A 12888-nucleotide genomic window follows, 5' to 3' on the forward strand; every position below is an offset into this window, starting at 1 on the left:
TCCACATGCCGCAGGTGCAGCCCTCTTAAAAAAAAAAAAAAAAAAAAAAAGGTGCAAAAAATAATTTTAAAAAATAATAATTTTTAAAAACCAGATTCATTATTAATTAGCTCTTAAATAAATTAGCCCTTAAGGAATAAAGGCTAATCCTAAAATCTGAAATCCTAAAATGAACATAATTAACACAGAAATAAATACTAAAAACCTTTATTTTCTTCTTTGGCCACCTGGCAGCATATGGAGTTCCCAGACCAGGGACAAGATCTAAGTTGCAGCTGCGGCGATGCTGGATCCTTTAATCCAACCCACTGTGCTAGGCCAGGGATCAAACCCACATTACAGCCCTCCGGAGATGCCACCAACCCCACTGCACCACAGAGGGACCTCCCTAACTACCTATTTTAGTATATGGCATTTACTTCAACGCAGGCCCACTACAAAAAATGTTTCAAGTAGATGTATATATGCTACACAAATATACATAAATGAGCTTGTCTACTCTGATTGCTGCATCTTGGTAATTTGGCACCTATATGCCTTCCTAACACACAAACCAAGAGTAAAGCTGAGAGGTGACTCATTTTTTGGCAGACACCATATAGTCATTATTAAAGAAGACATCACTATAAACAGATCCTGAAAATAATCAATTATTTTGCCACTCTGAAGACAAGACCATAGTCAGTAGTGAAACTATCATATAACCAGGTTTTTATGACAGAGTATCACGGCACATCTCACCTCTTGGTTACCAAATTTCCTTAAAAGCTTCTTATGATGGACGTGGAGCAAAATTCTTCTTGAAAGTCTGAATGAATTAGAACCACTTAGAGGACTTAACCTGTTTTTCTCCCACTAATTCCTCTCAGTGTTTCTTTCCAGGGCTGCAGCCAATCTAATTTGTTGAAACAAAGATAAGGGACCTTTACCTATTGTGGAAAACAAAATCCAAATACAGTCCATCTGCTGCTGAGAGTTTCTGTTGTCTCCAGACAACTCTGAGAAGGCAGCGGGGGAGTGTGTGTGGAAAAGGCAGGTAGAAAGAAGAGCAGCCCTCTCTAGGAACCACAGGCCCTGGGCAAGGTGGAACTGTTAGGGAGCAAGATACTGCATTTTTATTTCTTACTCATCTTTCTGATGCTCAGCCTCGTGTAGCACCAGCTGCAACCCTCTGTGAATTTTCATTTCTAATTCAAAAAGTAGCAGAATGGACAAAATGGAGGCTAAAGGCTCGGCTGTTGGGTACCCTTGCTTGACAAAATTACTTCCAGAATTATTCCAGCCAGAATTACTCCTTACCAATGTAAAGGAAAAAAACAAAGCTCTAATGTGAAAGTGCCTTCATAGAATTCGGGGAACGTCAAGTTTATTAGTCTCCTAGCATCCTCTCCCATGCGGATCACACTCTTCAAAATGAGACTCACTGACTATCTTCCTCTGAAGCTAAAAACAACACCTCTCGTTACCATTCCAACACGACTTAGGTACTGGTTTCTCACCACCATGCTCCTCACTGTTGTTCCAAAGCAGGCAATACATCAAGAATAACTGCCTGCCGTTTTGAACACTGAAATGAGGAAGCCAACTAGCCAGGCTTCACCTGCCAGGGCTTGTGAACCCCAAAAGAGCAGTGCGTAATGTGCTTCACGAACGGCAGAATTCGCAGAGAAGGGAAGGAAGGCTCTTTGACCTCAGCATCACAGGAGCTATGCCCTTACCAGCATGTCGGTGGCACTGAGGTAGTGCTTGCTCGCCATGCACTGTTCCAGCTTTTGAGGCACTTGCTTGATATTCTCGATTTCATCCAGCAGGTTCAGGACATGCTTATGTTCAATCCCTTCAATCCACAACTTCCGCAGTTCGTCTCGTTTGCAGTGCAACAGCATCTTACATGAAAGCAGATTCTCCTTCACCTGCAACACAACAGTTTCAAGCTTGGGTCAGTTCCAAGTCTTACCAGCCCAAACCTGCAATGTGGTGTGTGTTCTGCACCGGCACTGTTTCTAAGCACAGTTCCCAATTCTCACTCCTGTTCATTCCCTTCTGGCTCATCTGCTTGCAAAATTCCGAATCCCAGTTCTGACAGGCTCCCTTGCATTGTGTGACCATGTCTACGTTTGTACTTTCTCTTCAGTGACATGCAAAAATGACTCCCCACCTTTGAGGATATCCAGGAAAAATTGCTCAGGATATCAAGCACCCTGAAACTATCAAGTTCCCATAGCGAAGTTCATCTATCGAAAAGAGAATGACTGCTTTGAGAGTCCACGCTACTCTTCCCTGCCCATTCTTCCTGGGCTATTTCCTATTCAGCTGATAGGTGACTGGGTCCATCCTTCTGGAGCGAGAATTTCAGTTTAAGTTTCCAACCAAGGAACTGGGAGTTCACCTCAACTGACCAAAATCTAAGGCTACTTTCCAGAAAAGAAATGATACATCCAGGGATAAACTCAAAATAAAGCGAATGGGGACACACGGCCATGTATTCCAATTTTTAGCTACTAAATAAGACAAGTGCAGGGGTGATCATTGATCTGCACCGTTTGGTGACCAGCATACAGGCACAGCTTGATAAAAGGAAGAGGAGAGGAAAAGGGACAGAACCACAAGGTACATAATTAGGACATTTTCATCTTCTACCCTAATGACAAGTTTTTGATTTTTATAGCGTGCAAGAGGAGAATCATGATCTTTCAACATTCACAGAACTCTTTTCATAGACTTTTGATATTCCCTTGGATGTGTTTTTATTTAAATTAGGATTTTGTATTTGTTTACAGTTTTGGTTTTGTTTTCAGGGTGAGATTTACGCATGACTGCCTCAAGTGTACCATTTGAGGAGTTTCAGCCAATGCACACATCTGCGTAAGCCAAACCCTCATCACTGTCTAGGACATTTCCGCCACCCTACAAACTCTACCGTATTCTTAACTATTGAAAATCTGTCTTCTTCTATAGTATTTGGTGTGGTGGTGCACAGACTCACTGATGCTGTATTTCTGGTAATTGCAAAAATAAATTTCAGAGTTCCCAGGTCATGGCGCAGAGGAAACGAATCCAACTAGGAACCATGAGGTTGTGGGTTTGACCCCTGGCCTCACTCAGATCCTGAGTTGCTGTGGCGTAGGCTGACAGCTACAGCTCTGATTAGACCCCTAGCCTGGGAACCTCCATTTGCTGTGGGTGTGGCCCGCCTCCCCAAAAAAAAAATAGAACAAAGAGATTTAAAAAAATAAAAATTAAAAAATAATAAATTTCAACATTTTTCCAACAAACAAGGAAAACATGAAGATAGAATGCTAAAATTAGAAAGCGTTCTGGGAAAGCATCTAATCCAATCCTACAACGTTAGGACAATGCCTCAATCATAGTTTTATCAAAACTCTCTAATGTAAAAAGAGCCCTGAAAAGGGGGATTTTGCAATCACTCTTGTTAAGCATAGTGGTATGACTGTTAGCTTTGGTGGGAGGGTCATTAGACTCCTTTGAAGACCTGTTGAAGAAGGTTCTATACCTCTATTCCTTCCTGGAATCCCATCAGAGGGCCAAAGCATTTTATTTATCTTTAGCATAGAACAAGAAAAGAGAACAGAGAGAAGGGAATGCCAAAGATGACGAGAAAACCTTGGAAGCCATCGAGAAGATGAATGGCACCAAGTGGGGTTGCTAACACTGCAAAGGAGGCACCGGGGAAAGACACAAGGAGGCAAGAGAAGAGGTTAAAACTGAGTGTTTTGAGCCCTCATCAAACATCCTCATCAAACCACGCAGATACACACTCCCCTCCTCCCAGCAATGGTCAAACAGGAGAGGTACAATCTGAAGAGCGTCAATTAGAAAGAATCTGGGCCAAGAAATACCAGACACAGCTGAGAGAAGAGTGTGAGGCCCTGGAGAGAGAACAGGAGGATGCAGTCCAAGTGGACCCACGGACAAATAACGTCCTCAGTGCTCTCTGGACCCTTAGCCTCCTGGGCTGGCTCCGATAACACGCAGCTTGACTTTGAGCCCCAACACAGGAAGCTTAGGGCTTTCCCCCGGGAAGGCAACCAAGTGCCAAGGGCTATTGATAGTCCTATCAGAGGTTTCACCAAGGAAACCGCTGGGTCCCCACCCAATCAGCACTAAACAAGCCCCACCACATGCTCCGAATTTCCAATCATCTTTGCAGTACACCTCCCTCCTCCATCCAAAGTGTTAGACAAGGATCACCATTAAGTCAAGCAAAGCCTGCAATATGGAGAGACAGGCATCAAAAAAGAAAAAAAAATTACTGAGGGGGGTAGAAGAAGAAAAACTAGGCAGGAAAAAAATGTTTAAGCTTTAATTAATATCCCTTGGGGGGAAAAAAGAAGATATTACAATGAAACAAGAATGGGATGCTATTAAAAAAAATCAGAGCATGAAAAACAGCTCTTGGAAATTAAAAATGACAGAAAAGGAGTTCCCGTCATGGCGCAGTGGTTAACGAATCCGACTAGGAACCATGAGGTTGCGGGTTCGGTCCCTGCCCTTGCTCAGTGGGTTAACGATCCGGCGTTGCCGTGAGCTGTGGTGTAGGTTGCAGACGCGGCTCGGATCCCGCGTTGCTGTGGCTCTGGCGTAGGCCGGTGGCTACAGCTCCGATTCAACCCCTAGCCTGGGAACCTCCATATGCCGCGGGAGCGGCCCAAGAAATAGCAACAACAACAACAACAAAAGACCAAAAGACAAAAAAAAAAAAAAAAAAAAATCCAAAACAAAGGTTAGAAGAGACTCTTGAGCAAAGTTCCAAAAAAGTAAAACACAAAAACAAAAGAAAGGAAAATAAGAGATTAAAGAAAACGGGGAGACTGCTGCACGAGGTCCAATGCTTAGCAAATTAAGAATTCCAGTAGAGGAAAAAAATGAGACAGAGGAAACAATTAACATAAAATGTTCCAGAGCCAAAGACACGAATTTTCAGACGGAAAAGGCATACCAAGTATTCAAGATGAGGGAATAAAAAAAGACCCAAGTCAGGGTACACTATCCTGACAAATAAGGACACAAGGATATAGAGAAAATCCTAAAAGCTTTCAAAGGAAAGGAGCAAAAAAACCCATACAAAGGACTGTGAATCAGAATGCATCAAACTTTTCTCAAGAGCAACACTAAAAGCTGTAAGACAAACGACTAATAGATCTTCAAAATCCTAAGAGAATTATTTCCCAGAAAAACTATCAATCAAGTGTGAGGAAAGAATAAAGACATTTTCAGACATGCAAGCTCTCAAAAAATAAACCTTATCTCAGCAAGCTACTGGAGAATGCTTTCCATCAACAGAAGGGAAAAACAGAAGGGAAGAAACAGGATCCAGGAAAGAGGGAAGCCGATGCAGAAGAAAGGAAATGGGATGTTTCAGTCACTTCCTCCAAGGAAGTCAACAGTATTGCCCAAGGAAATACACACCACTGTCTACAAAACTGCTAAGTAACCAGAACTATTGTATAGCATAGGTAAATCTCAATACTCCATGATAGCCTATGTGGGAAAAGAATCTGAAAAAGAATGGACATATATAAATTTGTAGAAAACTATGCAACTGATTCACTTTGCTGTATACCTGAAATTAACGCAACATTTAAGTTAACTATACTCCAATAAAAAATTTTCTTAAAGGAACGAGTATGCTGGATAGCTTAGATGTAAATGTTTATGTCATTATAATAAAATAAGTACTAGCTATTTAACCAAAAACTGAGATACAAAGGGTTTGAAGGAAGATGAGGTGAGGTGGGAGAAAAAGGGAGAACCACAACCAGCAATTCACATACAGTGTCTAAAAGAGAAAAAGCCAGGTGTTCCCACCGTGGCTCAGTGTAAGCAAATCCGACTAGGAACCTTGAGGTTGCAGGTTCGATCCCTGGCCTTGCTCAGTGGGTTAAGGATCCATTGTTGCCTTGAGTTGTGGTGTAGGTCGAAGATACGGCTCCGATCTAGTATGGCGGTGGTGTAGGCTGGTGGCTACAGCTCTGATTAGACCCCTAGCCTGGGAACCTCCATATGCTATGGGTGCGGCTCAAAAAAGAGAAAAAGGCAAAAAACAAAATCAAACAAAATAGAAAAAGCCAGAAAAACAGGGTGTTACTTAGAAATACAGAAATATTAAATATCTGGTGGGGGGGGGACTTCAATGAGTAAAGGTCTATGCCTCTGAAGTGTTGGCACTGGGACTGGGGTAGGACGAGGTAAGGGAGTACTGCATTTTTTTTCTTTAATCAGCACTTGTGGTTTTATTTGATTTTTTGAAACACATTTTTCAAAGCCATTCCTAGATCCTCTTAGAATTCTTGGTCTCTGGCTTAAGAACTCCTGCGATTAAATCTATCGTATTTTACCTCTTAGTTAAAACCTATTAGACTCTGATAGCTGATATTCTACTTAAATCACCTTGGTTCCGTATTTCTCAGCATTTTCCTCTGTGTGTAATAGTTACCACACAAACGGTTAAAAATAAATTTTGTGTCATACAACACACAGCTAGACGCTTCATCAAAAGAGTGGGAGACAAACTTACAGAGTGTCCTTAAAGCTGGGCAAACTCCTTTCTGACCATGAGAGCACTCCACACTAGGATATATACCATATCATCAGCTCACTCCTCATTTTCGATTACTACGTGGAGAGAAGACGAAAAGGAAGGTGGAATTGGGGTGCGTGTCTGGGGTGGGGGAGGGGACATCAGGCTGTGTGCCAAATGAACACGACCCAAATTATCCCCTCAACTGAGTTTAGCCAAAGCTGCCGGCATAAGCAGCTCACATGAACTTTTCATACTAAAGCGCCCTGAGGCTTCAGCTTTTTGATCAGAAAGTCACAGTTTCAAAGAAATGTTCTTTTAAAACTTGGGGCAGCAAGGGGAACATTACTCAGCAATAAAAGGGAAGAGACATGCAGAATCTTAACATTACGCTGAGTAAAAGAAGCCAGACACTAGAGTATATGCTATTCAAAGTTCTGGAACAGGCAAAAATAATCTCTGGTGCTAAGAATTCAAATCAGGAGTTGTTTGGAGCAGGACTGGGTGGGCTGGGGGGTGGGGGGAATTGCCTGTGAAGAAGCAGGAGGACAGTTTCCAGATTGGATACAGTCTCCATTCAAGGATACAAACATTTGCCAAAACTCACTGAACTGTACTCTAAAAATTTTGTATGTAAACTACAGCTCAATAAATACAATTTTTTAAAGAGGGAGGGGAGAAGCGGGGCTACATTCACCAACGCATAACGGCATCTAAAGTAAGAAAGGTACCATATTATACCTAAACGTTTATTTCTCAAATGCCTGGGGGTTTTTTGTTGTTGTTTTTCTTTTTAGGGCCATACCCATGGCATATGGAAGTTCCAGGCCAGGAATCGAATCGGAACTACAGCTGCCGGCCACAGCCCCAGCAACGCAGGATCCAAGCAGGGTCTGCGACCAACACCACAGCTCACAGCAACATCAGATCCTTAACCCACTGAGCAAGGCCAGGGATCGAACATGCATCCTCACGGATGCTAGTCAGATTCGTTTCCGCTGAGCCACGATGAGAACTCATCAAATGCCAGTTGTTTTAGAAATGTGGTGACAGCATTTTAATTCCATTATAATTTATCAGGATAATTAAGACTGAAAAATTGTGTTGCTCTGTTTCTCCCTTAAACAAAACCACGAAGAGTCAAGCTTTTCAAATCATGATATCAAAACCCAAGAAACTGGAGTTCCCATCATGGCGCAGCGGTTAACAAATCTGACTAGCAAACATGAGGCTGCAGGTTCGACCCCTGGCCTTGCCCAGTGGGTTAAGGATCTGGCGTTGCCATGGGCTGTGTTGTAGGTCAAAGACGCAGCTTGGATCTGGTATTGCTGTGGTGTAGGCTGGCAGCTGTAGCTCCAATTCGAACCCTAGCCTGGGAACCTCCATATGCCGTGGGTGCAGCCCTAAAAAGACAAAAAAAAAAAAAAAAGAAAAGAAAAAGGAAGAGAAAGAAAGAAATCTTTCCTCAAACATATTTCCTTTGCTTTCTTAGAATTCTAGTAACTTCACGGTTGGTCCAAATCATCCATTCAGAAATTATTTCAGGGAGTTCCTACTGGGGCTCAGCAGGTTAAGATCCCAACTAGTATTCATGAGGATGCAGGTCCAATCCCTGGTCCAGCTCAGTGGGTTAAGGATCCTATGTTGCCGTGAGCTGCAGCACAAGTCACAGATGCGGCTTGGATCTGGTGTTGCTGCAGCACAGGCCGGCAGCTACAGTTCCAATTCAACCTGTAGCCTCGGAAAATGTCCTATGCTGCAGATGCAGCCGAAGAAAGAAAGAAAGAAGGAGGGGAGAGGAGAGGCGAGGAGGAAGGACGAAAGAAAGGACCTGGCATTGCCACTGCTGCAGCGCGGGTTCAATCCCTGAGAACTTCCATATGCCACAGGCACAGCCAAAAAGAAAAGAAAAGAAGGAACACAGGGCCCCAAAGGTTACTGTGAATGGGTATGTGAAAGGTTACAGAAAGCAGAGAAATAGATTTTTGCAACCCTGCCTTGGGAGAGAGCAAGCAAAGAGGAAACAAACTGGGGCCTCTGAAGAGCACTGTGGGAGTATTTGACAAGAAGGATGCTGACGGAGGCCCCGGGGGACATGGCCGAGGTCCTCACTTTCAAGTCAGGAAATCAGCAAAGCACTAAACCTGGATCAAGGATAAGGTAAGAGGGAGTTCCCGTCATGGCTCAGCGGAAACCAATGACTAGGAACCATGAGGGTGCGGGTATGATCCCTGGCCTCGCCCAGTGGGTTAAGGATCCGGCATTGCTGTGAGCTGTGGTGTAGGTCGCAGAAGAAGCTTGGATCCGCAAGGGTTGCTGTGGCTGTGGTGTAGGCCAGCAGCTGTAGCTACAATTTGACCCCTGGCCTGGGAACCCCCATATACCACAGGTGAGGCCCTAAAAAGCAAAAAAAAAAAAAAAAAGGAATAAGGTAAGAGGAGGAGAGGAATGCCTTGGAATGTGCCTATTATCTGTAACAAAGCACAACAAATCTGCAAGCACCTCACTGAAACTGTAGACGAGAAATATCCTGTGGGGTTCCCCATAACCAAAGGCTGGTAAATGAAAATTAAAGTAATAATCACCATTATTCTTACTTCTAAAAGTACAAAATATCCTTATTTTCTTTTTGTGGTTTAAAAAAAAAAAAAATCAATCTTCCTATAAGCATTGTCATGGGTTTCCTCTTAACAAGTGTCCAAACCATTCCTTCCCCGTAGTCTTAAAGCAAGTGCCTAGAAGGAATGAACTTTAGAAACACCACTCACTGGTCTGTTTAAAAGCCCTTTAGAACTATCGATCATTTTTAAATTACCTTCAAACTTTTATTTCTCATGCTTTTTTTGCCCCTTCGTTTTTTAGATTCCATTTTAAGGTCTTAAATGCTGAGAGGTTCCACTCAGCGCTTTCCAAAGGCAATACTTTTGAGTTGCAGAGTCTGTTACCAGTACACAAATACAGATACTGTTAAACTTAATGCAAAGCTTCCCTCCTAGGAAGCCTGAGATGGCATTAATGATCCAGGCCCATCTAGATTTTAAGTGGCAGTATCTCGTTACTGCCCACAGTTTGGCATGTCCATTTCTAGGCTTTTTTCCCTTTCTCATACAAGTAGCTTGGATCTTCTATCATTTATCTAGACTTAAACAACTTCCTACCCAAACCATGTTGTTCTCTTGTGATGGTGTCCGTATCAAAATTTTCTTCATTCTCATTCTGCCTCTCAAAGTATACGTTACGTTCACTTAAAAAGTCACACAACTATTTTCGCTACATGTCAGGTAATGAATATTAGATTGCTCAATGATTAAGCCCTAACAACTTCGTATCAGTAATCACCTATGGTTATTTCCAATTACACGCAAGAAGAATGAGTTAAGAACTTGACTCAGCATTAACAGAGCAGCCTATTGGGGGGAAATATAGTGTTTATGCACACATCACAACACGGATATGTTTCTTTGTTTTCCCTTCAGCCTATCTGATTCTATGTTAAGTATTAGATAGATACTTAGTATCTTTAAAGAAATTTGATGCCATCTCATCTACTTAGCACAGGTCAACTACTACCAACAAGCATCACCCATACATACAGCGCCAAGTCCCCAACTCATCATCGATTTTCAGTGATGCTGCGGCCATTAACAGTCATTATTATGAGAGACACTGGCAGAACCAGTGGATTCGGGGGGTAGGGGGTGTTTGATTCTCCTTTTTGTTTTTACGAATGCACCTGCAACATATAGAAGTTCCTAGGCTAAGGGTCGAATCGGAGTTGTGGCTCCCAGCCTACACCACAGCAACGCTGGATCCTTAACCCACTGATTGAGGCAAGGGATCAAATTCAAATCCTCACAGAAACAACATTACGTCCTTAACCTGCTGAGCCACAACAGGAACTCCAGATTCTGAGGTTTTTCTAAGGCAGCAACATCTCCTTTGTACTCAATAACACATTCGGCAATAAAAGGAGAGCCCCACTATTTTACTTACTATTGACATTAATTGACCCGATCAATCATACATGGCATTTTATTTGCATGTATTTTTTTTTTTCTGGAAAAAAAAAATTCCAGAAGGACTTGATTGATTTATAAAGAAGTCTGGAACATCTGGGAAGAGTCAAATCCACCTATCAGCTCCTATTATCCTCAAGGACAGATTCTACCATAGATAAATTCATATATAAAACAAACACCAAAATGGGAAATGTACACTCAACAGTTCTATGTTCTCAAACTCTACAAGGTAACAAAGCACAAACATGAACATCCTTGTCTGCTTTGGCCCCCACTAAAATCTATTCTCATTTTAACACCTACAGTGAAATTAAAAAAACAAATAAAATAAAAAAGGAGTTCCCGTCCTGGCTCAGCAGAAACTAATCTGCCTAGTTTCCATGGACCCACAGGTTTGATCCCTGGCCTCGATCAGTGGGTTAAGGATCTGGCATTGCCATGAGGTGTGGTGTAGGTCCCAGACGCAGCTTCTATCTGGCGTTGCTGTGGCTGTTGCGTAGGCCAGCGGCTACTGCTCCAATTCGACCTCTAGCCTGGGAGCCTCCATATGTCCCAGGTATGGCCCTAAAGACAAAATATTTTAAAAAATGAAATAACACCTAGAGTGGCCCTTTTAAAGGTTGCCCACAGTGTGCCATTCTTGGGCTCAAAACCTTACGATTTTCCATCATGCCTAGAGTTAGAGTCACAGTCCTTACAGTGATCAGCAACCCACACGACCTGGAGTTCCCGTGGTGGCTCAGTGGTTAACGAATCTGACTAGGAACCATGAGGTTGCGGGTTCGATCTCTGCCCTTGCTCAGTGGGTTAAGGATCCGGTGTTGCCGTGAGCTGTGGTATCGGTTGCAGACACGGCTCAGATCCTGTGTTGCTATGGCTGTGGTGTAGGCCAGCGGCTACAGCTCCAATTTGACCCCTAGCCTGGGAACCTCCATATACCACGGGAGCAGCCCAAGAAATGGCAAAAAGACAAAAAGAAAAAAAGAAAGACCCCACATGACATGACCCTCCACCACAGCTCACCCTTCAGCTCTCTCATCTCTGTTCCTTCTCCCCACTTCCCACTCCAGCCCCACTGGCCTCTGCACAGCTTTCCCCCAATTCCAATCATGTTCCTGCTTCTGGAACTTTCTATATCTGCTATTCCTTCTTCCTGGGGTGCTTTTCCAGACTCTCTGTCACCTCCTTCCAGTGCTGACTTGAATATAACCTCAGTGAAGCATTCCCTGACCACTCTGTTCAAAACAGCAACTCCCTACTCTTCTTCCTTGCTGGCTGTGTGTGTGTGTGTGTGTGTGCGCGCGCGCGCGCGCACACTTTTTAGGGTGCAGGCACAGTATATCAAAGTTCCCAGGCTAGGGGTCAAATCAGAGCTGCAACTGCTGGCCTAAGCTACAGCCACACTGGATCCTTAACCCACTGAGCGAGGCCAGGGATCGAACTCATATCCTCATGGATACTAGTTGTGTTCGTTACCACTGAGCCACAAGAACTCCCTTCCTTGTTGTTTTGTTTTGTTTTTTTAAGCCTAGCATTTCTTATCACCTGTTATAACCTCTTTTACTCCTTAATTTATTGGCATTCCCTTGTGGCTCAGTGGGTTGAGGACCCGGCACTGTCACTGCTATGGCTCGGGTTGTTGCTGTGTCATGGGTTTGATCCCTGGCCCTGGAACTCTCACAAGCTACAGGTCCAGCCAAAAAAGAAAAAAAAAAAAAAAAAAATAGCCTGTCTCCCTAATCGAGTATGTAAAATCCACAAGAACAGGAAATTTTGTCTATTTTATTCACTTCTAAACCCCAGGACCTAGAGCAATGCTCAGCACAAAACAGACACTTAATACATTACAAAGGCTAAATCTGTGTTGCTACATCTCATCTGTCTTCCTGTCTCCTCCCACCAGCCTGTAAGCCCCATGAAGACAGGGACTGGTGGTTTCCATTCTATGGAAATCGAAAGCAGATCTCAGAATCTAAAACAGTCCCAGCATACGGCGCAAATATTTGTTGAGTAAGTCCTCATTCCACTCTTTTGGCAGAGAGCAGAAAGAAAATGTCAACTCAGATCCACACCTTCTCAACATCTTGCTTGGCCCTGAAATAAGGGAATCCAGTGATTACTGAATCATCCGCATTTGTACTTTAAAAATACACACACTTTTTTTTTGTATATAATCCAAAGTGCAAGTAAAAACCAAAAATGACAGGCAAAGATTAGTGCGGAATCATCAGTGTTTCCTTGGTGATCCGCAGTGGACTTTCACAGTACAAAATTGTCAAATTACACAGCGAAAACAAATTCGCTTTCATTTCTCCCCCCAACAGTTTT

At 43.1% G+C, this 12888-nt stretch overlaps 1 protein-coding gene across 2 annotated transcripts in view; it reads right to left on the bottom strand.

Annotated features, from left to right (window-relative positions):
* Positions 1–12888, bottom strand: part of EXOC4 (exocyst complex component 4) — an 801583-nt gene that overhangs the window by 762509 nt on the left and 26186 nt on the right. For both annotated transcript variants that reach the window (XM_021078821.1, XM_021078822.1), the window contains exon 3: positions 1719–1913. In XM_021078821.1, coding sequence (XP_020934480.1) covers positions 1719–1913 — 195 coding nt within the window. The remainder of the gene's footprint in view (positions 1–1718; positions 1914–12888) is intronic.

The sequence above is a fragment of the Sus scrofa genome, chromosome 18 (assembly GCF_000003025.6).
Source record: "Sus scrofa isolate TJ Tabasco breed Duroc chromosome 18, Sscrofa11.1, whole genome shotgun sequence".
Classification (NCBI taxonomy): Eukaryota; Metazoa; Chordata; class Mammalia; order Artiodactyla; family Suidae; genus Sus; species Sus scrofa.